This window comes from Pelodiscus sinensis, chromosome 3 (genome assembly GCF_052426305.1).
Source record: "Pelodiscus sinensis isolate ZL-2025 chromosome 3, ASM5242630v1, whole genome shotgun sequence".
Taxonomy (NCBI): domain Eukaryota; kingdom Metazoa; phylum Chordata; order Testudines; family Trionychidae; genus Pelodiscus; species Pelodiscus sinensis.
The window spans coordinates 129,459,412-129,484,793 of NC_143054.1; the positions used below are offsets into that span (position 1 = coordinate 129,459,412).

Consider the following 25,382-nt stretch of genomic DNA (forward strand, 5'->3'; position numbering starts at 1 on the left):
GCTACTTGTAAAAAGTTCAGTGGTGAGCTGGTAAGACAAGACTGGAGATCAGGGGTTGGCAACCTTTTCAAACCACAGAGCCAAACTACATCAAAAAATTCAGAACAAGTGGTCAACAAAGAATGCTCATTTACCTGGCTGAAAATATGCAACTTCATATTATTGATAATTGATGTGATGATCAGGGCTCGACGGGCGAGTAGATTGTAATCCAGAAGAGCTGGGTTTGGGCGATCTACGTATGCGCAGAACTATCTACGCATGCGCAGATTGCTGGACAGTGCGGCTGGCGAGCGGGGCTCGCCGTGGTTTGGCAAGCCCTGGTGATGATTAATAATAGTATACATGAAACATTGTACTCACAGACTTTATTTAATGGGACTTCTGCTGCTGCATCTTTTCGCACATTTCTTTGAAGTTTACATCATAACTGTTCAAATTCAGCCTCATGCATGCATTCAGGCTGTCCTCTGTCAATCCTGAGCGCAAAGTACCTTTGACATGATTCAGGGGGGTTTGGCTGCATGATGGGCTCAAGGCACAGGGTTGGGGTGTATGGGGGGTGCAGGAGTGTTATGGTAGGGGTCTGTGGATGTGGGGGTGCAAGAGTCAGGGATGGGATGCAGGACGCAAGCCAGGTGTTGGGGGTGGGAAACAGAGTATGTGGAGGGGCCGTTGGGATGGATTACCTTGTCTGGTTGGGGTTGGGCTACTGTACCTGGGCAGCAGTGGCTGGACGAGGGGCTGGGCCAGGATTGTCGCAGCAGGATCATGGCCGCCCCTCCTACCCATGCTGCAGCAGGAGTGGAGGCTACCCCCAGCCCTTCCTGAGGCCAGATGGGGGCTGGACTATGGGGCTTGCCCCAGGATCAGGGCAAGGGCCAGGACGCTGCAGCCAGATGGCATCAGAGAGGTGAGGTTGGTGGCTGCCCCATGTGCTGAGGCTGGAGCTGGAGCCAAAGTGCAGCTGCTCCTGGAGCTGCACTATGGCCCTGGTCCCAGGAGCGGACACACCACAGCTCAGCTCCAGCTCTGGAACACGGGGCAGTTACCCACCATGCAGCTCCGCTAGACCGCATGGCAGCCGCTGGAGCTGGAACCAGGAACGTGGTGCAGCTGTCCCAGTACAGACAACTGCACCGTGGCCCGACTCCAGCTCTGACATACAGGGCTGCTGCCCACCACACAGCTCCACTAGGCCATGTTTGGTGCTGAACCGTGAGCCATAGGTTGCTGACCCCTGCTGTAGATACTAGTGTCCTGCAAAATCTGTGTCCTCCTGATCATTTTTTGGAAGCAAGGTAGCAGAAGACAGACATGGGGCTGATTTAAGTTCCCAACTCTATACCAAGCAGGATGCTAGAAGGAGAGCTAGTAAGCAGCTAAAGAAAGAATGTCATTCTCCTAGGCAGCAATTTTCCCCAGGATTAAATTCATACTACTATTTTAAAGTGCATACAAAGAAATTAAAGTATGAAATGAATAATGCAATTGGTTTCAAAAGGCAGTTTTAAACAGTAACCTACCTCTAGCAGAAACAGAGGCACAATAAAAAATAAACCCACATTGTCAGCATGGGAGCTGTGAAACTTACACTGGTCCTTTAAGAAATGTCGGTAGAAAGAAGTCAGGCTTTCTGAGCCACATGCATGTGGTGATGTCATTGTGTTGGTCCATGGGAACTAGGAAGTAGAAGTGGAGGAACCATTTTTCCTGTGCAAAGCAGAGTAACCAGCTGAATTAAAGCCGTCAGAAATGGATATAGATGCATATGCTTTACAGTCAGATTTCAGTTTGAAGCTTGGAAGAGGTTATTAGTTACAAAGGTAAGTTAAATATAAATTAAATATGATTAAAACAGATTGACAGTATCCTTTCTGGAAAAAAAGTTGAAATGTTTAAAATCCAGGTGTGTGTGGAGGCAGAGAAAAAGGATTGAATCCAGTGAGGGGGACCATACAGAAGAAACAAAGCAAGAAAACTAAAATGGCAAGGTTAAAATTGTATTTTAAAAATGTCTTATGTTATTAAACTCCTCTGATCATTAAAATTTAAACCTTTAAAATTAATTTATTTTTCATGAAGGTCTTATTTTGTTTACTTTTTAGGTTTTTCTCAAATGAGTCATTCACTTTATACACTCTGTATTCACTTTCTACTTCTGATGTACTAACACAATTTTGGAAAATTCAGGGAACAGACATTGCATGGGAACGTTTAGAGCCAAGCAAATTAATTTTACTGCACTGCTTTATTTTTAAAGGTGGACATTTCTCTTACTATCATTATTATGTAAAACTTGTTTTTTAAAAATAATATCTGTGCTTTGTGTTTAAATAGCCCTGACTACATCTCTTTAAGAAATTCTTAAATGATAATATGACTGACTTTAGTGAATGGCAGGATTTTCTGCCTATCTGGTGTTTATTACCAGGAATATTTTGGAGTTAGTGAGATAATACATAGTGACATTAAATTTCAGTTTTTCTGCTACAAAATGGGGGCGGGGAACCCCTGTAGGTGTTTACCAGTCTTAGAAAACTCTAACTTTAGTCATGCTCCACATTTAGAAATAGAAATAATGGCACTCAGCAGTTTGAGTATTGTTTGGAGACATCAGCTTAATGAATACTGAAAGTAATTTTTCTCTTTGTCAGAGAGGATCTGCTATGCATTTCTATCAGTGAATTCCCACCCACATCCAGAACCCAGCAATTATACAACATTCCCTCATTCCTAAAATACTGAAATACCTAAATTCCAACTTTCTCTCCATGTTATTGCCCTGCTTTCTTTGTATGGAATTGACTTATTGTCTGTGGTATCAAGCAACATTTCCAAGATTTCAAATGCACCACACTTTCATGGGAAGCAGCATGGTCCAGTGAATAGGCTACCAGTGTTTCTCAACCTTTTTAAATAAAGTACCCCCAATACCTACAGTTTTCAGAAATGCACATTTTTTTTCTACCATTGCAACACATTTGTTTAAACAACTTAATAGTAGCCAGGCGAGCAATTAAATTTTTGGATGTAAAAAGTATAAAAATAATAAAGAGCTGTAAAACCTAAAACAAAAATTAAGTTTTCTCCAAATTTCAGTTGTGTTGATGTACCCCCCCCCCCCAGACTTCTCTCGAGTACCCCTAAGGGTACTTGTACCACTGGTTGAGAAACACTGGGCTACCAAGTTAGGAGTCATAAGATTGAGTTCCATTTCTGGCTCTCTTACTAGCCTTCTTTGTCCAGGGAATATGTCTCTTCTGTGCCTCTCTTATCCCATTTCTAAGATCAGGCTAATGATATTTGGATTTCTTTATAAACTGCTTTGTGATTAATGGATGAAAAACGATATATAAGAGCTAAGTGTTGTTGCCACTTAATAATCACATATAGAAAAAATGAAAATATTATTAAAGAGTTACAATGAGTCATACCTCCACGGAGACTGATGTAGATAAATCACGATGCATAAGTATAAGAATGGACTTTGTTCTGATTGGTCAAATATATTGTAACAGGTATCAGGCAGCAATGCAGCAAAGGTAGGCCCCATTAAATCTGCTTAAATGAAATCGCCTTTTTTTGCATAATAGAGAACAATACATAATATTATTAATATTACTGTCTGTTGGTTAATGTTTAGGTATTGCATTCTGGTCACGATGGGATACCTTTCTGAAGAAGGGAGGGATTGCTGTTTAGTACAGAATACACTAAGATAGTGGCTCTCGATCTATCCAGACTAGTGTACTCTTCAGGAATCTGATTTGTCTTGAATACCCTCAAGTTTCACCTCCCTTAAAAACTACTTACTTACAAAATCAGACATAAAAACACAAAAGTGTCACAGCACACTGTTACTGAAAAATTGCTTACTTTATAATTTTTACTGTATAATTATAAAATCGCACTTGCATGTCAGTTTATAGAGTACTAACAAGTCATTGTCTATGTGAAATTTTAGTTTGTAGTGACTTCGCTAGTGCTTTGTATGTGGCCTGTTACAAAACTAGGAAAATATCTAAATAAATGAATGTATACTGACAGGTCTCTGTGTACTCCCAGGGTTACCTGTACCCCTGGTTGAGAACCACTGCACTAAGAAGCTGAAATTTCATTGTTGTTCAGCGCTGTCTGTTCAGTGAATCTGTCAGTACTGTCCTGGAACTGTTAATTTGTACCAGGAATTGTGTATGCTGAGAGACATAGAAAACAGAAACTTTGCGTCTTTCTTGTAGTTTTTGCTAGTCTTTTCATAGTATGGAAGGTAAGAGAACTTCTGGCCCCTTTTAATTTGGCAGGAGAAAGCAAAGGTCAGCTTACAGCAGTGGTGGGCAACCTGAGACCTGTAGGCCACATATGGCTTGTCAGAGTAAGCCCCTGGCAGGCTGCCAGACAGATTGTTTACCTTGTGTTTTGCATGTATGGGCTGCTCACAGCTCCTATTGGCTGTTCACTGGCCAATGAGAGCTGTGAGAAGCAGTGGCCAGCAAGTCCCTGTGTCCTGTATTGCTTCCTGCAGCTCCCAGTGGTCAGGCACGGAAAACTGCGGCCAATGGAAGCTGCAGGTAGTTTATCCTGATGAACTGTGTGCAGCCTGTGGGCCTCAGGTTGCCTACCACTGGCCTACAGACTCTCTCCCTTAGGAGATTAAGGATTTTACAAAAGAAGAAAATAAAATTGCTCTCTTGCTTGTTTTTAAGTCAGGTTTTTAACTTGTTCTTGTGTAGGAAGTAGGAATGTGCAAAGAACCTTCCCCTCTAGCACTCCCATGTAAGAATCAGGCACTGCTGCAGTTCCTGAGTGCAGGAGCTATGCCTCAGGTCTTTGTGGGATGATAACTCTTTTCTTCTCTCACAGTTTCTATGCTGACCAAAAGATCAAGAGAGCTGTGTAGAAAGCAAAAGGGTTGACCATGCTTAAGGACTGTGCATGTCCACAATCCTCAGTAAGGAGCTGTGGGAGCGATTATGTCTATTGAACACCAATCATGCCCAGAGTTCTCAAGTGAGCTATCTATACATTGCCCTGTATTGATGGATGTGTCTTATTGGGACCACTAAACACATAATTTTGTAAAAACTATAAAATTAAGCAAGCACATGGCTTTTAAAACATGTTCGTTAGGTATGTCAAAATCAGTAATTTAATATTTTGAAAACAGAACAAGGATTAATTCATTCAATGTTTTTCATTAATAAGTTTTGGTTTTCCAAAGGGATTTTTTCTTCAATGCCAAGAAAACAGTGAGAACTTTAACTATATTCAAAATCCATGGCTGGAGGAGGGAAGATGATGTCCTTGGACCAACTGCAGAACACAACCCATAAACCGGTAACTTCCCATCATGTAAACAGCTTCTCCCTGCAGGCAGTGGGCAATTTTACCCTATTAGGACTTTGCTCTTACATGTCAGCTAGTCAGAGCCGAGTGTTTTTTGTGCGGTGATAGGATTACTGCAAAATCTCCGCATTTCTCATGCACACGAGAATAACTTGCTGCTTTCAGTACAGTTCTTATTAATAGGGTAGGGAACTTGGAGCTGTGTGTATCTTGTTGTTAAAGTACAGTATATCCAAAAAGGAGAGAATACTCATACATCTGTACTCCAGGGCTAGGCTTAAAGCTTGCCCAGCATGGGTCTTCAGCTGCACTGAGGTTGGGGACACCATGCACTGCCCACTCTCCCTGTGTTTGAGGCCTGCCCCTGCGGTGGGGATGGGGAGTGAGCTTGGCTCCTGTAAAAGGCAGGCCCTCCGGAAGGAGAGGGTGAGGGCTTGCCTCCCCCAGCCTTATGTTCACCCACAGCATGTGTGTTAGGTTATCTTTTGTGAGTCAGGGAAAGTGAAGGAATGTGAGTTGCCTCTCCCCCAACTCTGTTTTCATATGTGATTCACTCTGCAGAGGGAGCAAGATTAAGCAGTTCTTTCTCATAACGATCTCTCCTTGAATGGGCCATACAAGGGGTGGTTTCTCGGGTTCCCCTACCAGAAAGAGCCTCAAAGATATTTTCTCCTGAAATATATTTTTTTACTCTCCAATCCAATCCAATCCAATCCAATCCACTTCTATGCTGCATGTAGAAATGGAAGGTTTTACTTAAATTTTCATGGCGGGGGTAGTGCAGTGCAGTTACAAATTTGAGATACCCCTAACATAAAAATAACATTTAAATTAATTTAAATTCATTTTTTCTAATACCTTTAGCAACTTGATTGGTTTTTTTTTACACTCCCCATTACGAGGAAGGATTAGAACTGTTTCCAGTGATTCATGGATTCCAAAGCTCCTTTCTTGTCCTTAATTCTGCAGGCCATCGATTTTTTTTCTTGTGTCTCTCTCTATAATTCCTAGTTTCTGTTTTATATCTATTACTGTCAATTTCCCTTTTCTTTCATTTGTTACTTACTTTTTATTTTCTATAGTTGCTTTCACTTTCTCACTAAACCAAGTTGTTTTTTAACTATGTGGGTCATCTTATGTTGGTTATTTAGAATTTTCCCCTTCAATATTATTAGTTAGAATGGCGGATTTTACCATATTTTTTCTTTTTCTTTTTTACCCAAACATCCCCAAATGTTTTTTGAATGTTTTCCTCTTTCTCATAGGCTGTTCCATACACTGGGACAATTCTTGGTGGTCTTCATCCTGGAGAATTAGTTTTAATACGAGGGAATGTTCCTGATGATTCTGACAGGTAATTTGCTAAAGTCACCTGACTCTCAAGTGGTTATATTTTGAATGAGTCTTTAAGGAGCCATGCTGGTAAATGGATTTTTATATCTTGTGGGATACACATTCACTGGAAATATTTTAATTTTTCTATCATAAAATTGGGGCATTATGAACCTGACCCTGCATCTATCAATGGAGAAGCTCATTAATGGACATTGGAGGAGACCCCAAGATGTGTGACTGAAATTGGCTGAAATCTTTGGAAGCAAACCCACAGCTTTAATAGAAAAAAAAATTCAGATTTGAAAAAGTAATGAATTTATATTTAAAAACTGATCTTTGCCACAGTAGACACCTGTTGACATGTTGATTTATAAAATGCTCTGAATATATGTAGTAGAGTTACATAATGCTGAATGTGTGCGTGTAAGTAGGAAGCAAAGGATAAATGCAGGTTTCAAAGTGAGATTTAAGGAAAATAAGTCACTTCTCATCTTGCTCCCTGCTCTGTACTCACTTTTTTTGGTCTGGTCTCTTGGTTCCCTTTGTTTCCTTCCTCTTTGGATAATAATCTCCTTCCTATGATCCAGAAACCTTTCCTTTCTAAGGGCAGTATCTGAAACAATAGAAGTGTTTTGTCACTCAGAAGAATCAGGCTTCACATGAGTCGTAATCTGGTGGCTATGGGGGTCAAAGATAGAGAATTGAAATCTAGGTTTCATTACCTGTTCTTCCACAAGTTTCCACTGTGGATTTGGTCATTTAATTTATTTCCCCATCTTTAAAATGGGAATGAGCATTATTTAGAAGGAGTAATAAGGATTCATTTAATAAAGTACATACCGTGCTCAGATGCTATGGTGATTAGCACCAGAGAAATACTTATAGGTTATTCTACTTCTAGGTAATAGATTAAGGAGATTTTTGAAAACACATGAGAGTAAGGCTCCCAACTTCCATTGTTTTTTCTTTTTTGTTTTTGTTTTTTTTCCCAGTGGGAGCTGGGTGCATAACTGTTAAAGGCACAGTGGGCAATCTTCCTGTGTTTGGTTAGTCATAAATTAGTATTATGTATCTAACACTTTACTTGTCATTAATTTGTAATCACCATAATGAGATTTAATACAAAGTTTGTATATTATTAAAACGTAATTAAATATTTTAGAAGAGAACACTTCTAGATGAGCTGAACTGAATGTGTGTTTTTAATTTCTGATCAGGTTCCAGGTGGACTTCCAGTGTGGCAATAGCACTAAACCTCGGGCTGATGTGGCCTTTCACTTCAATCCCCGCTTCAAAAGATCTGGCTTCATAGTTTGTAACACTCTGGAAAAAGAAAGATGGGGTTGGGAGGAGATCACTTATGAGATGCCTTTTCAAAAAGGGAAGCCATTTGAGATTGTCTTTATGGTTTTGAAGGATAAATTTCAGGTGAGTTCCTAAGAAACATGAGTATTTAGCCACTTGTCATGCCATAAACATAGTATTATGGAAGCATCAGTATTGTTTATGGCTATGTACGCTTTAATTACAAAGAGAAACTATAGGCTGAAAGAGGGGTACTGTTGAATAATGTAGGCCTTTCATTTTATATACTTGTGCCTGGAAAGTTGTGTGTTGAGTGAGTAAATACCTTCCTGATTATACTAGCTGTTACCCAGACCCTCCCTTTTCTATGCCCAAAGGGCTTCTGCTGAACACAGCAGCCTTCTGTTTGCATCGGTCAGAGGAAGCACTGCAGTGGTCCCCAACCTTTTCAGGTTGTCGGGCACCAGGGGGCGTGGCCATTCGCCCGCCGGGCGCCAGGGGGCGGGGACACTTGCCCGCCCGGGGGCGGGGCCTCCCCCAGCCGCATGCCCGGGGGCGGGCCCCCCCATAGCCACGCGCCAGCGGGCGGGGCCCCCCCATAGCCACGCGCCCGGGGCTGGCGCCCCCCCCCGTAGGCGCCGCGCGCCCGGGGGCGGGGCCAAGGCCGGGGCCGGCGACGGGGCCAGGGCACGTGCGGCGCCCCCGGGGGCAGGGCCAAGGCCGGCGCCGGAGCCGGCAAGGGCACGCGCTGTGCCCCCGGGGGCGGGGGCGGGGCCGGGGGCGGGGCCAAGGCCGGGGCCGGGGCCGGCGCCAGGGCACGCGCGGCGCACCCTGGGGCGGGACCGGCCATGCGCCCGGGGCTGGCACCTGCCGCACGCCCAGGGGCAGGGCCAGCCCAGATTGCTCCGCGGGCGCATGTGAAGAGCCCGGCGGGCGCCATGGCGCCCGCGGGCACCGGGTTGGGGACCACGGCTATAGTCTGTATGTCAACAAATGCTGATGTGCTGAGAGAATCAAAATGTGATAAGTGATGCAGTATCAAACCCAAAGTACATATGTGCAGTAAATATACTTTTGTGATTGAATGCCATTAAATATTCCACACTATTGGTAAAGAAACCTATCCAGGCAAGTGTTTCTGGTTTTCCACCAAATCCCATGGATCATGGTGTGCTTTCCTCTTGTTTTGGAAGAGGAAGAAGAAAATATTTCCATCTCCATCACTGTTTAATTCCTGGTTAGTCCTTCTAGTCTTCTCTTGATTGGTTATATCTTCGGGATTTTTCAGAGAACGGAGTACAGCTTTTTTCACTGTATTCAAGGATTCTGTTGTAGTTCTTGAGTTAAATAGAAAACCATATTCATCTCAAGTAACACTAGTGAGGGTCTGTGATAGGGTCATTTTGGTCTTGTGCTAATATGGAAGGGGAAGTGTTTGAGTGTGGCTGGGGAGAAGGGAATATTTAAACATAATATATTAAGAAAAATAAATGAAGTCAGCAATTACAAATTAAAACAACAAAATCAAGCTGCAAGTCACTTATGCCCTAATAAATCTGTTTTTCTTCGAGTGCTTGCTTATGTCCATTCCACTTAGGTGTGTGCATACCACGTGCATGAGTTCTGGCTGCTTTTTACCTTTAGCAGTACCTGTTGAAGCTCCCTGGAGTGGCGCCAACATATCGGAGCATATATAAGCCTGCTGGTCCTCCACCCCCTCAGTTCCTTCTTACCGCCTGTGACTGTTGCTGGAACTCTTGGCTTGTTTCATGCAAGTGCACCTTCTTCAGTAGTTTAGTGCTTTCCTAGTTGCTTGTTGATTAGAAGTGCTTAGTAAGTTGTTTTTTTCCTCTCCCCTGCCTCGAGTGGGGAATGCTGGGGCCTCAAGGCTTCAAAACCTGTGTGCGGTGCCTGAAGCTTATGCCCTGTGGAGATCCGCACAAGGAGTGTTTGAAGTGTCTCGGAGAAGGCCATCTGACAGACTCATGTACGATCTGCAAGTCCTTTAAACCAAGGACCAAATATGCGCGCGACTCCAGACTCAAGGTGCTGCTGATGGAGTCTGTGCTTCAACCGGTGGCACCAGTACCGTCCGTGAGGAGTGCCCAAGGGTTGGTGCAGGGTACGGGATTTGCACCCAGACACTCTGTGGCGTTGGACCGTCATTCGGCACCGCGGTACTGTTCCCAGTCCCTGGTACTGAGTGCTCGCAAGAAGGCACGGAAAGGGAGATTGCCTTCAAGGCGGGACCAGGGGGTGCATCCGTGAGAGGGACACCCCAAGACTTTATCACTGCCCAGATGCAGAGAGGCTTCCGTACACCACAGGCATAGGTTGAGCCCCGCTCGGGCAAGTAGTCCCAAGGTTCGGGACCTGTTAGTGGAAGAGGTCCTCGGCCGTTGACCCCAGACACCTTTGTTGTGGCCTCGGAGCTGATCGACCTTACCTCATCCCCGGGATCAGCACTGCACGGTGCGAAGCCATATAAAGGCTGTGAGCGCCAAAGACTTAGAATGGGGCCGACAACACACATGGTGCCACCCTCCTTGCTACCGGTGAGGGATTCTGGTCTGGCACTGCCGGTAGTAGCGACACTGGCTCCCCTGGTATAGGAGCCAGGTTCTGTGTGGAGCGGAACCATCCCAACACCAGCACCATCGACTTCAGCTCCATCAGCACCGGCACTGTTGGCACCAGAGAATGCAGTCATGCCTCCCCCGCCACCGCCACCACTGCTCTGAGGCAAACCGATGGCCATGGTGCACCACAGCCAGAACCGGGAGCAGGAGGCATCGGTGGCACCAACATGGTCCGTGTCAGAGCACTCCTGAATCAGACTCAGAGTCATTCACTTCAAGGGCTTCATCGCACTGATCATCAAGGTCAGGTTGGTCAAGGTCTCTACACCGGTCCCGGCACTGATCCTGGCACTAATCCCGCTCGAGGCATCACTTGCGAAAGGTCAGCCCACCCAGGGTCTCAGACATGGCCTTCACAATAGCAGCCGCTAGCCCAGCGGCCCTTTTGGATTCCCTGGGCATATCAACAAGCCCACTGACTGAAGCTTTCGAGGTTGGGGTCAGCCTCGGCTTCAGTGTACTCAGGCCACAGAGTGACTCCCTTGGCCACCACACTCACACAGGACCGAACCTCAGCATCCAGGGCCAGTCCTTCGGGACCAGCAGGGGACCACGATCTCCCGGCTCGACAGCCAGCCACAGTGAATCCTACCCAGAGGAGCCACTGTTGCCGAGGGACTCCTTGTCCTCTTCCTCCGATGTGGCTCTGGCAAACCCGTCCCTGGCTATGCCCACCATGGACATGTGCACCCATCAAGACCTCTTCAGGAGGTTGGCACAAAAATTAGGGGTGCAGGCCGAGGAAGTGGTGGAAGAATATGATCCCATGGTGGACGTCCTGATGGTGGATGTTCCTGCTAGGACTGCCCTCCCCCTTAAGACGGTGGCCAAAATTATGAAAAACCTTTGGAGGTGTCCATTCCTCCTACGCAGAAAGGGGTGGAGAGGAGGTATTTCATGCCACAGTCAGGTCACGAACATCTGTTTTCCCATCTGCCCCTGGGCTTGGTGGTGGCCTATGCTGCTTTCTAAAGAGAGGCAGGGGCAGCCCAGGCCCACTCCTAAGAGCAGGGAGCCCAGAAAGCTTGACTTCTTGGGGCAAATCACATACACAACAGCGAGGCTACAGCTGAGGATTGCTAACCAGCAAGTAATGCTCAGCAGATATGCCTATAACTCCTGGGTGGCGGTTGAGAAGTTCAAGTCCAAGCTCCTGAAGGAGTGGCAGAAGAAGTTTGGGGCTTTGACAGAGGAAGGCAAGGTGGTATCCTGCACCGCCCTTCAGGCCACACTGGATGCAGTAGACTCTGTGGAATGCTTAGTGGCCAAGGGCATTGTCTTGTGGAGGAACTTGTGGCTTTAAGTCTCGGGCATCCCGCCTGAAGTCCAGACTATGCTGCAGGACTTGCCCTTCAAAGGCTCAAGGCTCATCTCAGAGCAGACTGTCAGTAAATTGCAGTCGGAAGGACGTGAGGGTGATGTTCAAGTCTTTGGGCATCCACACCCCTGCTCCCCAGCGTCACCCATTGAATCCCAGATCACAGAGACCATACCAACAGGGACCCAGATAAGACTCACGGCTTGGAAGATCCGTGATTGAGGGGGAAGAGAGCTCCTCTGTTCAGACCTGGTCAGATGGGTACTGATGGAGGGTAGAAAGCTCTCCACCAGGGTGACCTCTCAGGCCAAATGGAGGAGGTTTTCCACTTGAGTCAGTCAGTCAGAAAAGGGGGGACCCCTTTTGAGCCCCATCCCTATGATCTTAGACTACCTCCTTGACCTCAGGCAACAGGGGTTGTTCATCTCTTTAGTGAAAATACACCTGGTAGCCCTTGTGGCTTTTCACCAGGGGGAAGGGGAAGCTCTATCTTCACCCATGTGATGGTTGAGCACTTTCTGCAGGGTCTTGATAGGCTCTATCCCTAGGTTAGGCAACCTGTTCCACAGTGGGACCTGACTCTAGTGCTCCAGGGACTCATGAGACCCCCATTCGAACCAATAGCTACATGTTCCCTCTCTCATGGAAGGTAGTCTTTCTCGTGGCTATCCCCTCAACTAGGAGGATGTCTGAGTTGTGAGCCCTTTCTTTGGTGCCACCATATAACCTGTTCTCTAAGGACAGGGTGATATTGCGTCCACACCCCGCCTTTCTACCTAAAGTAGTGTCCCTGTTCCATATGTCCCAAGAGATTTTCCCACTGGTCTTTTGCTCTTTTTCATTTGCGTGCAGCTTAGGGTAAGCGCTTCATTAGATGTCAGGAGGGCGCTCAGCTTTTCTTTGGAGAGGACAAAGCAGTTTCATAGGTAGACCCAGCTCTTCGTCTCTATGACCGAGAGGATGAAGGGCCTCCCTGTGTTGGCTCAGTGCCTGTCCTCACGGCATGCTTTAAGGCGTGTTATGATCTAAGGGGAAAGCCGTCTTCCCCCCCCCCCTCCATGGCCCATTCTTCCAGAACTCAGGCCTCCTCAATGGCATTCCTAGCATAGGTGCCAATCCTAGACCTCTGTGGAGTGGCTATGTGGTCATCGATCCATACTTTTACTAACCATTATGCAGGCTAGACAGGATTTGGCTGTTGGCAGAGTGGTGCTGCAGTCTAGTTGTCCTTAGGTTCCAACCCCGCCTCGGTAGGTATGGCTTGGGAATCACCTAAGTGGAATGGACATAAGCAAGCACTTGAAGAAAAAATGATTACTTACCTCATAACGGTTGTTCTTTGAGATGTGTTGCTTATGTCCATTCCAATCCCAGCTACCTCCCTTTCGTCGAAACGTCCGGCGCCAATATGCCGGCGCCACTTCAGAGGGCTCACGGGCTGGCCCAACGGGTACTGCTAAGGGTAAAAAGCATCCAGAACTTGTGCACGCAGCGCATGCACACTTAAGTGGAATGGACATAAGCAACACATCTTGAAGAACAACAGTTATGAGGTAGGTAACCGTTTTGTCTCTAAAGGTGCCACAGGACTCCTCATTGTTTTTGCACATACAGACTGACACAACTATCCCTCTGAGACTAATAGATTTTGTGCAACTTAACCATAATTGTCATATTACTCATAATGTTCACTAATTCAATTTCAAAATGTGAAGGAAAAGAACATGAATTCAAACCTAAGTTCTTTGTTGTTAAAGGTATGTTCAAAAGCAAGAAACTAAACAAAACTAAACATGATTGATTAAAAACAGCAAGCAAATGGTCTGGTAGCACTTTATGGATTGACAAAACATGTAAATGGTATCATGAGCTTTTGTGGGCACAGACCACTTCTTCAGATGACCGGAGTTATGATTAGAGGATAAGGAAACTCGAAATAAATAGGAGAAGTTTAGGGGGTTGTCTGTAAGCAAGAATAGGTTTTTCTCCCAGGGCTTCTCAGATAACCCCCAAACCTGAAATGTATTCTTTCTGATAACCATGCCACACAACTACATCATAAGCCTCCAGGAATCCAGCCCTGCAACCAGAAAAGATATCAACTCTGCCCACATATCTACACTGACGAATTCATCACTGGAGCAAACAACACTAGCCACAAAAATCAAAGGGTCATTTGACTGCTCATCTAGTAATTTGATCTATACCAGCAAATGCCAACAGTGCCCCTCTACTATATATATTGGTCAAACTGGACGTTCTCTACGTGAAAGAATCAATGGACACAAATTGGATATATGTAAAGAAAATACTCAGAAGCCAGTGGCAGAACATTTCTGTTTACCTAACCATAGTCTCACAGATCTGAAGGTGGCGGTCTTGTCACAGGCCAGTTCCTCAAGCCAAATCCACAGGGAAAGTTTGGAATTACAATACATATGCAAATTCAATTAATTATGGACTTAATCAAGATATGGGGTGGTGGAACCTTTATCAATGAAGGTGCTAACTACTTTCTGAATGGTATCCTTCCTGCCTTATCTATCCACTGACTTTGATCTTTATCTACTCCAGGTGTAGCACCCTTTCTCCTGATACTTTATGCATAGTGTTAGGGAAGTGGGTGACAGAACATTTTCCCCCCCTCTCTCCCACACACTTCCCTTCTCCTATTTATTTCGAGTTTCCTTATCCTCTAATCATAGCTCCTGTCATCTGAAGAAGTGGGCTGTGCCCATGAAAGCTCATGATACCATCTACATGTTTTGTTAGTCTATGAAGTGCTACCAGACCATTTGCTTGCTGTTTTTTTTTCTGTAACAGACTAACTTGGCTACCCCCCAAAGCTCCTGAACATAATTGATTAAAGTTGAGAAAAAATTAAAGGTTTAGTAGTGTTCTTTTGTCAAGCATATACATTATTTAAGATACCAGTTCATTTTTGCCTTTTTCTGCCTTTTTAGGTGTCTGTAAATAAAAACCATTTGTTGCTGTACAACCACAGAGTTAACCTGGAAAGAATAGATACACTCGGGATATATGGAAAAGTACAGATTCAGACTATAGGGTTTGTTTCCAATAATGTAAGTTTCTGAATTGGATAACTGATTTTGGGGTGCTTTTCCTTATGTCATCCTACTGTACATTATGCTATTCTTAAGTAAGATATCAACAGTGAAAATGAAGTAATACAGAAGCAAAATCTATATTTTATATACTGAAGTGTCTTAATGTCTTCTTAATGTCAGATAATGTCTTCTTCCTTAAATGTCAGTGTTATGTTCCTTAAACAGTGTTATGTTGTACGAGTCAGAGTCTTGTCTCTAGTCTTGTCAAATTACTCTACTCAGTGTCAGAATGTTTGTTTTTTTTTCTATTTTGGATTTGAATCTACTTTGTTGGGGAGGGAAGCCCAGACTGAAAACTTACATCACAGTTAATATGAAAATCAAATTATATGCAGAAATAGGCGTAATTTCCTGCCCCCCAACCTCACAGCTGGACACACAGACCAGAACGTTCAGCTGCTTGTACTTCAGAATGATTCTTGGAGCATCCTTCTCAGAATAATCTACTTCCAAACACTGTACTAAAACAGAGCTAGCATTCTTTACAGAGCTTTTACTTGTAGAGGTGATCTTACTTTACCTACCAAAGCAACTCTAAATTGGCTGATTGGATGGTGAGTGTACCTTTTTAGGTTTTGAGGCTGTGCTGTAATTCTTTGAGATAACATGGAGAACAGTACTATGTTCTAATTTATTCAGAATGAGATTAAATTTGCTGCAGTAGACAGCAGAATGGGGATTATCAGCAAAACAGCGAGGGAATTGTCCCTCCTGCCACCAGTGCAGACACTGGCTAGTGAATGCAACAAGGCAGCACAGCACAATGGATTGGGGAGCAGTCCAGAAATGTAGTTAGGTGGGACAATGGTTCTCTCTGCCTCCATATTCAACTCTGATGCTTCCTTTTAACTGCCTACAAGTCCACCTACATAGGGGAAGAAAGGGGGCAACTGCCCTGGTGCCCGGAGCTTGGCAACCGGAGCCTCAGGCCCCACTGAATTACCACCAGAACGCTGCTCCATGTAGCTCTGTGGGCTGGGGGGGGGGGGGCACACTGTGATCTGGGCAGCACTAAGCACTGTGTACTCTCAACCCCACCTCTTCTGCCCTCGTCCCCTTCCCTTCTGGGGGCATGGAGCCATGTCTTGCTCCAGGGCACATGGTGACTGTCAGGCCTGCCGTTTGCCTATGAAATAAAATTCCTCAGAAAATTCAGATGGATTTTTTTTCTTTCCTATGTGGGAGCTCCCTGGATTTTTACATCCTAATTGAAGTTTAATCTTCCTTATTTTCTGCCCAACCTCTAGTCTAATTTAAATGCTCAGGGTAATAAGTGTATTGAAGGGAGGTAGACTTGGGCCTGAGAGAAACAGGGACTGAACTCAGAGATGTCCACCAAGCTCTTTTATGTATGCAGCATGTATGTAGCTCTATATCTGGGTACTTATATGGCCCTCAACATCTAAAAACCTGATTAAATATTAACTTGAAGCTGAAGGTTTCCGTTTTGGAAAACTGATTCTGGGAGTAGTTTTGGGGCTAGCAGATGTCGAACATTTGGACATCTGCCCTCAAAGTACAATACGAAAAGAAAAACATATAACTTTACACAATCATTTTCTTCAGTGATTAAGGAGTCCTGTGGCACCTTATAGACTAACAGATGTACTGGAGCATAAGCTTTCGTGGGCAAAGACCCACGTAGTCAGATGCATGTAGACGTGGGTCTTTGCCCACGAAAGCTTATGCTCCAATACAACTGTTAGTCTATAAGGTGCCACAGGACTCCTTGTCACTTTGCAGATCCAGATTAACACGGCTAGCCCTCTGATACTTCAGTGATTAAGAAATTACAAATTTTCTGCTTTTGTGCTTTCATAATTTCTTTTTTTCTGTTTTGAGGCTGACTATAGCCATTTCATTGTCTCCACTTTTCTGTTTTCCTTCACGACAAATGGGGACAGTCTGCTATCTTATGCAGTGGAGAAGAGAGGGGGCACTGAACCAAACAATTTGAGGTTATGTCTGGCCTGAAAGTGGCTAGGTCAAAGCTTGTTCCCATTTAACATCATCTTATTTAAGAGTCAAGTTATATGTCATGTAAAAAACCCCAGATTGCTAAAATCTTAAGGTCCTCTAGGATTTTATCCCTTAAAGCTTTTGCATAACTGCCTTCCTCATTCCATTTAGGAGCACTTAAATGTAGTATCTTCCAAACAAATCACATCAGTATTCTGAGGATCTGCCTGATCAGAAACATTCAGGGTGACCAGTCACATGCCTGTCCAGAGAAGGGCCAACATAGGGCTAGATTCTTTTAGATAGCACAATGTGGGTTCATAAATAGTCTTTTGAATAACTTTAACCATAGTCTCAGGCTTTCCATAGTAGTCCAAAGCCACACCCCTTTTTGTACAGTTCTAACAAACTTTAGAATAAGAATTCTAGTAAATGCGAGCAATGATCTCTAAATACCTTTTCTCTGCAGTTTTTACAAGGCTCTCAGTCATCATCTCTAGGAATAACAAAGATAAACTCAGCAAATGTATGTATGTATGTATGTACTGTGGTTATATGATCTTCCCATTCATTGATATTGTAGTTAATTTTAGTGTGTGTTATTTTTTGTAGGGAGAAGTTCCTGATGGTTCACAATTTGTAAGTATCTTTTGTAGATGTAAATTGCAAATGTGAAATGATTAAAACATCTGGATCATTAAAAGCAACAGACCTTGTGCCTGTTGGCTCATCCTTGCAGGCAGCTGAGGCTGCCTATATGACATCTAGGTGATACTCCAGACCAGCGCAGGCGGCTGATTGCAGAATCAGAAGCCTAGTGGTACATTTTTCACAACTCCAGGGCTGTAATTTTAACCATGAGCTTATTGCAGCTCAGTCCACAGCACAAATCAATTCCAGGAAGGGAAACGCCAAGCTGATGCTACAGGCAGGACATGTTTCTGAGCTAAGGAAAATAAAACTTTATTTTGTTATGCTGTCCAGCAGTAGCCATGGATGCAGAGAACGCCCTTAGAGAAAGTCTGCTGGATATAACTACTTGTGGTATCTGTCTGGAGTATTTTAAAATCCCACTGGTTAGTCAAAAGATTTTAAAAATAATTATGTATATTAAAAAAAGAGATCCTGAAATGAACATGCATATTTGCCTTCCAACCATAACTAGATCATTCCAATGGTTTGTGAAAATAATTAATTAAAAGACATGGCAACTTTGAAAGACAGATTTTTTTTAACATGTTTTTCAGATTATTTTAAAAATACAAAAGCAGAGAAAGGCAATAGGGAGGTGACAGATAGAGGTCATCAATGTATACTTAAAGCCACAGATTATAACTGCATAGGGTTGCCTTTCCAGGTGGTTCCTTATGTTGCAAGGCTTAATTCTGCACTTCGTTCTGGACGTACAATTGTCATCAAAGGGGAAGTGAATAAAAACGCAAACAGGTCAGTAGATAGATACGAGTGTTCTTACAGCCTAATAGCAGTTTAAATTTTAACGTGTAATTCTGTCACTCTTCATTACTACTATAATTTAATATCTGAGTTATTCTGCCAGTCTGATTCTTCCCTACCTGCTGCAGCTGCCAGAGGACACATCTCCTCAGTATTATGAGAAGAGATCTGGCTGTAGTTGTCTCATGAGCCATCAGTACTGCTTCAGTGCTGATGGCAGAACAGCCCCACAGCTGCTTAATGAGCCCCACCCAACCAGGGGCTCAGGACTTGTGCACAGAGCTGCCTAGTGTGGAGAGAGGCACTTTTCCCTACTGAAGACAGAGACCCAGCCACTAGGGACACATCCCCTCTTTACTGATTGGGAAAGACTCATGGCTCTGTCCTCAGCAGGGAGCTGCTGCTATCGCTGAGAGAGAAGTGCCCCTCCTCCCCGGGCCAGGCAGCTCTGTGCACAAGTCCTGAGCCCCTGCCTGGGCGGGGCTCATTAAGCAGCCGCAGGGCTGTGTTGCCATGCAGCTCAGAGGAAACGCTGCTCCAGAGTCAGCTTGAAGTGGAGTTGTTCCCTGACAAGTGACTTAAAAAAGATATTGTACCTAGCAGATCTGCACTCTGTGTAAGTTCGGGCCATAGCTGATCAGTTTAAAACTTACGTTGAGCTCTACAAAATATCAGTTGTGTAATGTGTTGACAAAATTTGCCAGCCAGCCAAATACCAGTGATGGAAACTAGTCTTCATCAAGCCCTATTCTACATAGGTGCATGATGCTTCAGTTCTAACACCTCCCCTTCTGGGGCAGATTTACTTCAAATGATGAAATGCATCATTGTTACTCTCCAACTATCTTGGAAATGTCCAGGATTCCCATCATAAATGCATTTTTGCATACTTATTCTACACATGTAGCCCTCTGATCAATGAAGCTTTATTGGAGCTTTCTAAGATCACTGACTGCAGTGACAGCCTCACCCTTTGTAAGCATGCTGAAAAACAATACTACATCCGAGCCAGAGATTCAGAGTTTTTATTCTCTCATCCATCACCAACCTTTGATAATGGAAGCGGTAAATGAGCACAATAGCCAACATTATGCTAAATCTACCCTTTAAAATAAGGACCAGAAGCAGCTCAATCTCTTTGCTGAGGATAATCCTTACAACTAAACGATCAGGCACTTCCGTCAAGCTAAGACTGCCATAAATTTAACACTTTTATTGTGTATTTGAGAGAGATGCGTTGTGAGCAATTCAAGATCAGCAGCAAGGAGGGTCAGTTCTTAGTGAGATCCTCATGACAAGCATCCTTAAAAGAAACTGATACTGCTGCATGGTCCATTTCCACTGTAATCATGATGTAACAAGCCACAGCTCCAACTGTCAAGGCTTCCCTATGAAGATACTGTAGAGAATATGCTTGAAGACCTTCTTTTGGATGATCACATAGATTTTTGGAGTCTACTAACTACTCCTTTCACACCTTGAAAGACTTGAAGGCTGCTCTTCAATTCACTGGGATTTATATGTCTGTAAACAAAGTTTAGCTAGTCTCAGACATCAGATATCTCACCCAGCTCATTTTTCTAGCTTCTGTAGGCCACCCAAGCTCTCAGCCATGAGCCCTGAATACTTAACAACAAAGACTGCGGCTGCCATAACTACTTCATTCCAGCCACCTTGTCATCCAAGTATGAGTTTTGATGGCTTGGTCAAGAGTCTGAACCACAGAGATATACTGCAGCATTATTCCCTTCCCCCCCCCCGTCCCTTTCCAATTTCAATCTGCCCGGGAAAACCTAACATCTTACAAATGGGTTCTGGAGGTTTTAACATGAGCAGCCCCACCTGCACCTTCTTTAAATGGTTAACTGGTTAAACAATGTTTAACCAATTAAATGGGAGTTTACATCCCTATTCCTGAGTCAGGAAATTTTCTTTCCTATGCACATTCCAGTTCCACTTCTGCTCAGCAGCAAAGGGTTTTATTCAAAATACCTTCTGGTCTGGAAAAAGAATGGGAGATAAAGGCCAATATTAGCAGAAACAGCAAATTCAAGATGGTGATCCTTGCAGTTATAATTCCCTTTCTAGATTCCAGGGATGGACTTATGTATCTTGACCTTCAGGACCCATTTCTTAAGCCATTGGGTCATATGGCAGCATGAGTCTTCATGATCCAGGCATGCCACGCTACAGTGCCATTGTTTCCACAGGTGGCTCAGAATCATCTGCAGCCTAATAAGCTGACTCAGACAGGTCTTTGTTCCCCATTGGGACTTGACCAGTTGTGCAAAGTCTGTGCAAGAGTTCCCTTTTTTCCAAGATCCTCCAACTGCTATTGTCACTTCAGACTCATCCTTCTTGGAGTGGGGAGAGCAAATCCAGGGAAAATGGTCTTCACAGGAGAGTCTTCTGCATATCTGCTTTCTGAGAGGAGTCAGGATGCTTCCATATCTGCCATTGATTCAAGCCAAATCCATCAAGATTGTGACAGCGTGGTCCACCTATTCTACACCAATTGAAAGGGCAGAGAACACTCCTTACTTTGTGCTGAAGTAATAAAACTCTGAAATTGGTGCATAGCCACACAGATGTGGTTCTCAGCTTCTGGGTATACAGAAGACTGTTGACCAAGGTAGCACCTCTGCCAGAATTTTGAGTGGGAATTGAATGCATGAGTCCTCATTAGCACATTTCTAACTTTTTTTTTTTAATTTCTTGCACTTTGCATTGGGTGCAGTGGCAAGAAGTTTTGATGAATAGTGGCTCTTGATCCAAGATCTCTAAATGCTTTTCTCATTTCACTTCTCAACATAATCAAGCAGGACAAAACCAAGGTCATTTTAATTGCACCAACTTGGTCAAGACAAACTTGTTATCCTGGTCTCATTTGCTTTACTTCTTGTGTTGACTTCAAATCAGTTGTCATGTGTTGTCACAGGATGCCAGACAGACCCTTTATCCCAAACTGGATGTTCTGTGGCTCCAGGCATGCTCTTTGATGGTTCTCTGGGTTAGAGACTTCCTGTTCAACATGTGCTGTTAACTCCAGAAAGAAGTCCATGAAACACACAACATCAGAAGGGGAGGAGATACTGCCTCTGGCATAGCTGCTAAGACGTTTCCAGTGTCTGCTCCTCTTTCCCTGGCTCTAGACTACCCGTTGGATTTTTTGAAAAATCAGCTTTTACTAGGAGTTCTTGTTATGCGTTCATCAATGATTCCTCTATTCAAAGTTGATTTCTATCCTAAATTTACATATGGATCCTGAGATTCCTAAGGAATCCAATCCTAGAAGTACAGATCCTCCTGCAGTAGGCACAGACCTTTCCTGGTAGATAACCCTCCTGCTGGGAGAAAGTTCTTAAGGTATACTTAGCAGCTATGATAATCTTTCATTTACAGGCAGAAGACTTTTTTGGAGGGTTTTGCTCATTCTCTGGGTTCAGACTGCTGAGATCTGAAATATTTTTCTACACATTAGAAAACAAACATACTCCCTATACAGGATTTGAACCCAGAGGGGAGCGCCCCAGGGGACAACGGCCACATACACCCTGCCCCCAGCCTGGCAAAGGGCTAAAACACCCCTGACAAAAACCCCACCCTCACCCCTTTGGCTGTGCTGTGGTGCTTCTAGTGAGTGCCCTAGAGCAGTGTGATCTACAATCAGCTTGCTGTGCTTTTCCTGCCGCAGCAGTGCTGGTAGGTCGGGGAGGCCATGGATTCCTGCTGCTGGCACTCACCCTCCAACGCCATAGTACACCTGCTGATTGCTGGCCAGCCCTTCAAGCAAGGTGGCTGTACCTCGCACTGGTCTCATTGGTCTGGGGTAGAGGTAGGGGTGGGACTGTTCCTCTAATCACCAGAAACAGCATGGCATGGCTAGAGAGCAGTGTGAGTTGGGGCTACCTTGCTTTGCTTTCCCTGCAAGTTAGGGGCTGTTTGTAGTCCTTGGGCCAGTACTGGCCCTGCTAGTCCCCTCACCAGTGGCTGGCCAGCCCCTCCCACCTTGAAGGGAGCATGTGCCCCCTCCTCCCCAGCATTCCCTACTTGAACCTTATTCTTATGCAACATCACTTTGAACCATTAACTATGTTTGTTGCTTGATCTATCCATGAAAATAGCTTTGGTGGTGGCTATCACTACTCACAGGAGGGTGAGAATTGGGAGCTTTACTGTCCGCCCCTCTCTTTCACATGTTCACCATCTTCTTTAAGGAAAAGGTCTTCTTGGGGCCACATCCTAAGTTTCTACCTGAAGTGTTGACTACATTTCATGTTAGACCATTCATCTCCAGTTTTGTTTTGTCCCTCAAAACTGCATCAGACAAGGAAGTTGCCTTGGATGGAATAAGGGTATTAGCCTTTTCTTTGGACAGAATCAAGCCATTCAGAAAGTGACCGACTGTTGGATTTATTTAGAATTCAAACAAAAGGACCCACAATCTCCACCCAGACTTTCAAGATGGATCCCTGGATGCATTATCTCATGTTAGGACTGTCAGCATTCAGTCTCCTTGTAGATTGCTAGCCCACTATACAAGGTTGCAGTACAGTCTCATGGCATTAGTCATGAATGTTCAATTACTAAAAGAAGCAGAGCTGCTGTCTGGACTTCAGTACATAGTTTTTCAAACTACTGTGCTTTGTTCATGTCTCTTTAGAGTTTTTACAGGTAGCAATGCTGTTTTGTCTTCAGTAGTAGACTTCCAGAGATTTCATCTGCGGGGACACTGCTCTGGAATCACTGTCAAAGGAACACTCATGGGGACACTATTCAATGGAGGAGAGATTATTCGCCTGGTGTAGTAACTGGAGTTTGAAAGGTCACCCAAATAGGTACTCCACTTAAGGGCATAGGTCCCCTCCTTCCCCACTGCATCAGTTTCTTCTGCGGGATCGTGTGAGAGAAGGAACAAAGACTAAGTCTACACTTGCTCCCTAGTTCGAGCTAGGGATGCAGATGTAGCCAACCGAAATTGCTAATGAAGCGGGGATTTAAATATCCTGTGCTTCATTAGCATAATCTCGCCGGTACGCTATTCTGCTCGCCAGCTGATTCGAATCAGGAAGTGCGCTCTGTGACATTCGAACTAATGTGTCACGGAGCGCACTTCCTGGTTCGAATCAGCTGGCGAGCAGAATAGCGCACGGGCGAGATTATGCTAATGAAGCACAGGATATTTAAATCCCGCTTCATTAGCAATTTCGGTTGGCTATATATTGCACCCTTAGCTCAAACTAGGCAGCAAATATAGAAGTACCTTAAGGGAGTTCACCCATGCAGCCCTATATAGCCTTAGTATGGGGCATGAAGGGTACATGCATGGGCCAAGGAGGTGCGGGGATGACAGACCTCTAAGGCAGTGTTTCTCAACTAGTGGTATGAGTACCCTCAGGAGTACTCGAGAGAAGGCTGGGGGGTACATCAACACAACTGATATTTGGAGAAAATCAAATTTAAGTTTTGTAGTGCTTTTATTATTTTTGTACTTTTTACACAAAAAATCACTACTCCTCTGGGTACAGTTGTTTAAACAAATGTGTTGCAATGGTAGAAAAAAAATGTCTGAAAACTATAGGTACTGGGCGTATTTTTTTTTTAAAGGGGGGGAGGAGGGTACTCTTTCTTAAAAAGGGGTACTTTAGAGCAGTGTTTCTCACTCTTATAAAGTACTGGACGTGCATGCACACCTTGGGTATGTCTAGACTACATGGCTCCGTCGACAGAGCCAGGCAGATGAGTTTACTAGACATAGGAAAATGAAGCGGTGATTTAAAAAATCGCCGCTTCATTTACATCAAAATGGCCGCTACACTGTGCCGATCAGCTGTTTGGCGGCACAGCGGGGCCGTCTGGACCTTTTGCGGTTGACAACAGAAGCCTTTGTCGACCGCTCCGGTATGCCTCGTGAAATGAGGGATATCGGAGCCGCTTCATTTTCCTATGTCTAGTAAACTCATCTACATGGCTCCGTCAAAGGAGTCCTGTAGTCTAGACATACCCCTTAAGTGGAGCACACGAGCGCACACATCTTGAAGCGCTCAAGTTACTGCACAGACTAGTTACTCTCCTTTTGTGTTAGGACCAGGCCCGGAATATTTCAACCAAACTGAGTGTTTCAGAGTGAAAATGGGATTTGGGGAATGTCTTCCTTTAACACAGTATCAATAAATGCTACAAATCTATTACACTGTAAGCACCGCACATGTGCCAGTTGGACACAGCATTAAATAGTTTTTCCTGTCACAGGCAACACATTTTCAGTATGATGCTGACAGAAGACAATTGTGATCTCACAAATGTGTGATCTTTTAAAACTGATCCACAATAAATGAGGTGTAGCAGGAAAGAAGTACACTAAGAAAACTGTAAGAGTGCAATCTTAAACAGTTGTGCGCATGTTCAGTTACTAGCAAGATCAAGGCACTAGATTTGCAATTTTTCCAACTAGCATTTATGCCTAGATTTTTTTTCATTAAATATGCTGCACACATCTGGCATATATGCTGCCTGTTGCTATATGTAATCTTAATGTTTTTCAGCTTTGCTGTTAATCTGAAATCAAGCGACTCAAAGGATATTGCATTGCATCTGAATCCCCGAATAAAAACAAAAGTTTTTGTGAGAAATTCCTATCTTTATGATAGCTGGGGAGAAGAAGAAAAGGATGTCATTCATTTCCCTTTCAGTCCAGGAATGTACTTTGAGGTAAGGCTACTTCAATTAGGATAGAAAAACTCAACAATGTCTTTGTATTGAATGAAAACAGTTAAATGATACCCTTTCAATTTCATGTAGCTAGCATGAGTTAGAATTACTGGTACAGTAACCGTTTGGGACAAACTAAAAAGCAGCAACTAAAGATAAACTTGATTCCAAATCTTATTGCTGTGA

The 25,382-nt window shown here is 44.1% G+C and overlaps 1 protein-coding gene across 4 annotated transcripts in view; it reads left to right on the forward strand.

Moving 5' to 3' along the window:
- Window positions 1-1,667: 1,667 nt before the first annotated feature.
- Window positions 1,668-25,382, forward strand: part of LGALS8 (galectin 8) — a 32,257-nt gene continuing 8,542 nt past the window's right edge. For 3 of the 4 annotated variants that reach the window (XM_075924811.2, XM_075924809.2, XM_025184130.3), the window contains exons 1-9: window positions 1,668-1,826; window positions 5,222-5,337; window positions 6,612-6,700; window positions 7,899-8,109; window positions 14,907-15,026; window positions 17,500-17,556; window positions 17,643-17,669; window positions 18,388-18,476; window positions 25,031-25,196. In XM_075924811.2, the coding sequence (XP_075780926.2) occupies window positions 5,278-5,337; window positions 6,612-6,700; window positions 7,899-8,109; window positions 14,907-15,026; window positions 17,500-17,556; window positions 17,643-17,669; window positions 18,388-18,476; window positions 25,031-25,196 (819 nt within the window). In that variant the 5' untranslated portion in view covers window positions 1,668-1,826; window positions 5,222-5,277. The remainder of the gene's footprint in view (window positions 1,827-5,221; window positions 5,338-6,611; window positions 6,701-7,898; window positions 8,110-14,906; window positions 15,027-17,499; window positions 17,557-17,642; window positions 17,670-18,387; window positions 18,477-25,030; window positions 25,197-25,382) is intronic. The other variant, XM_006122072.4, reaches the window with a different exon arrangement.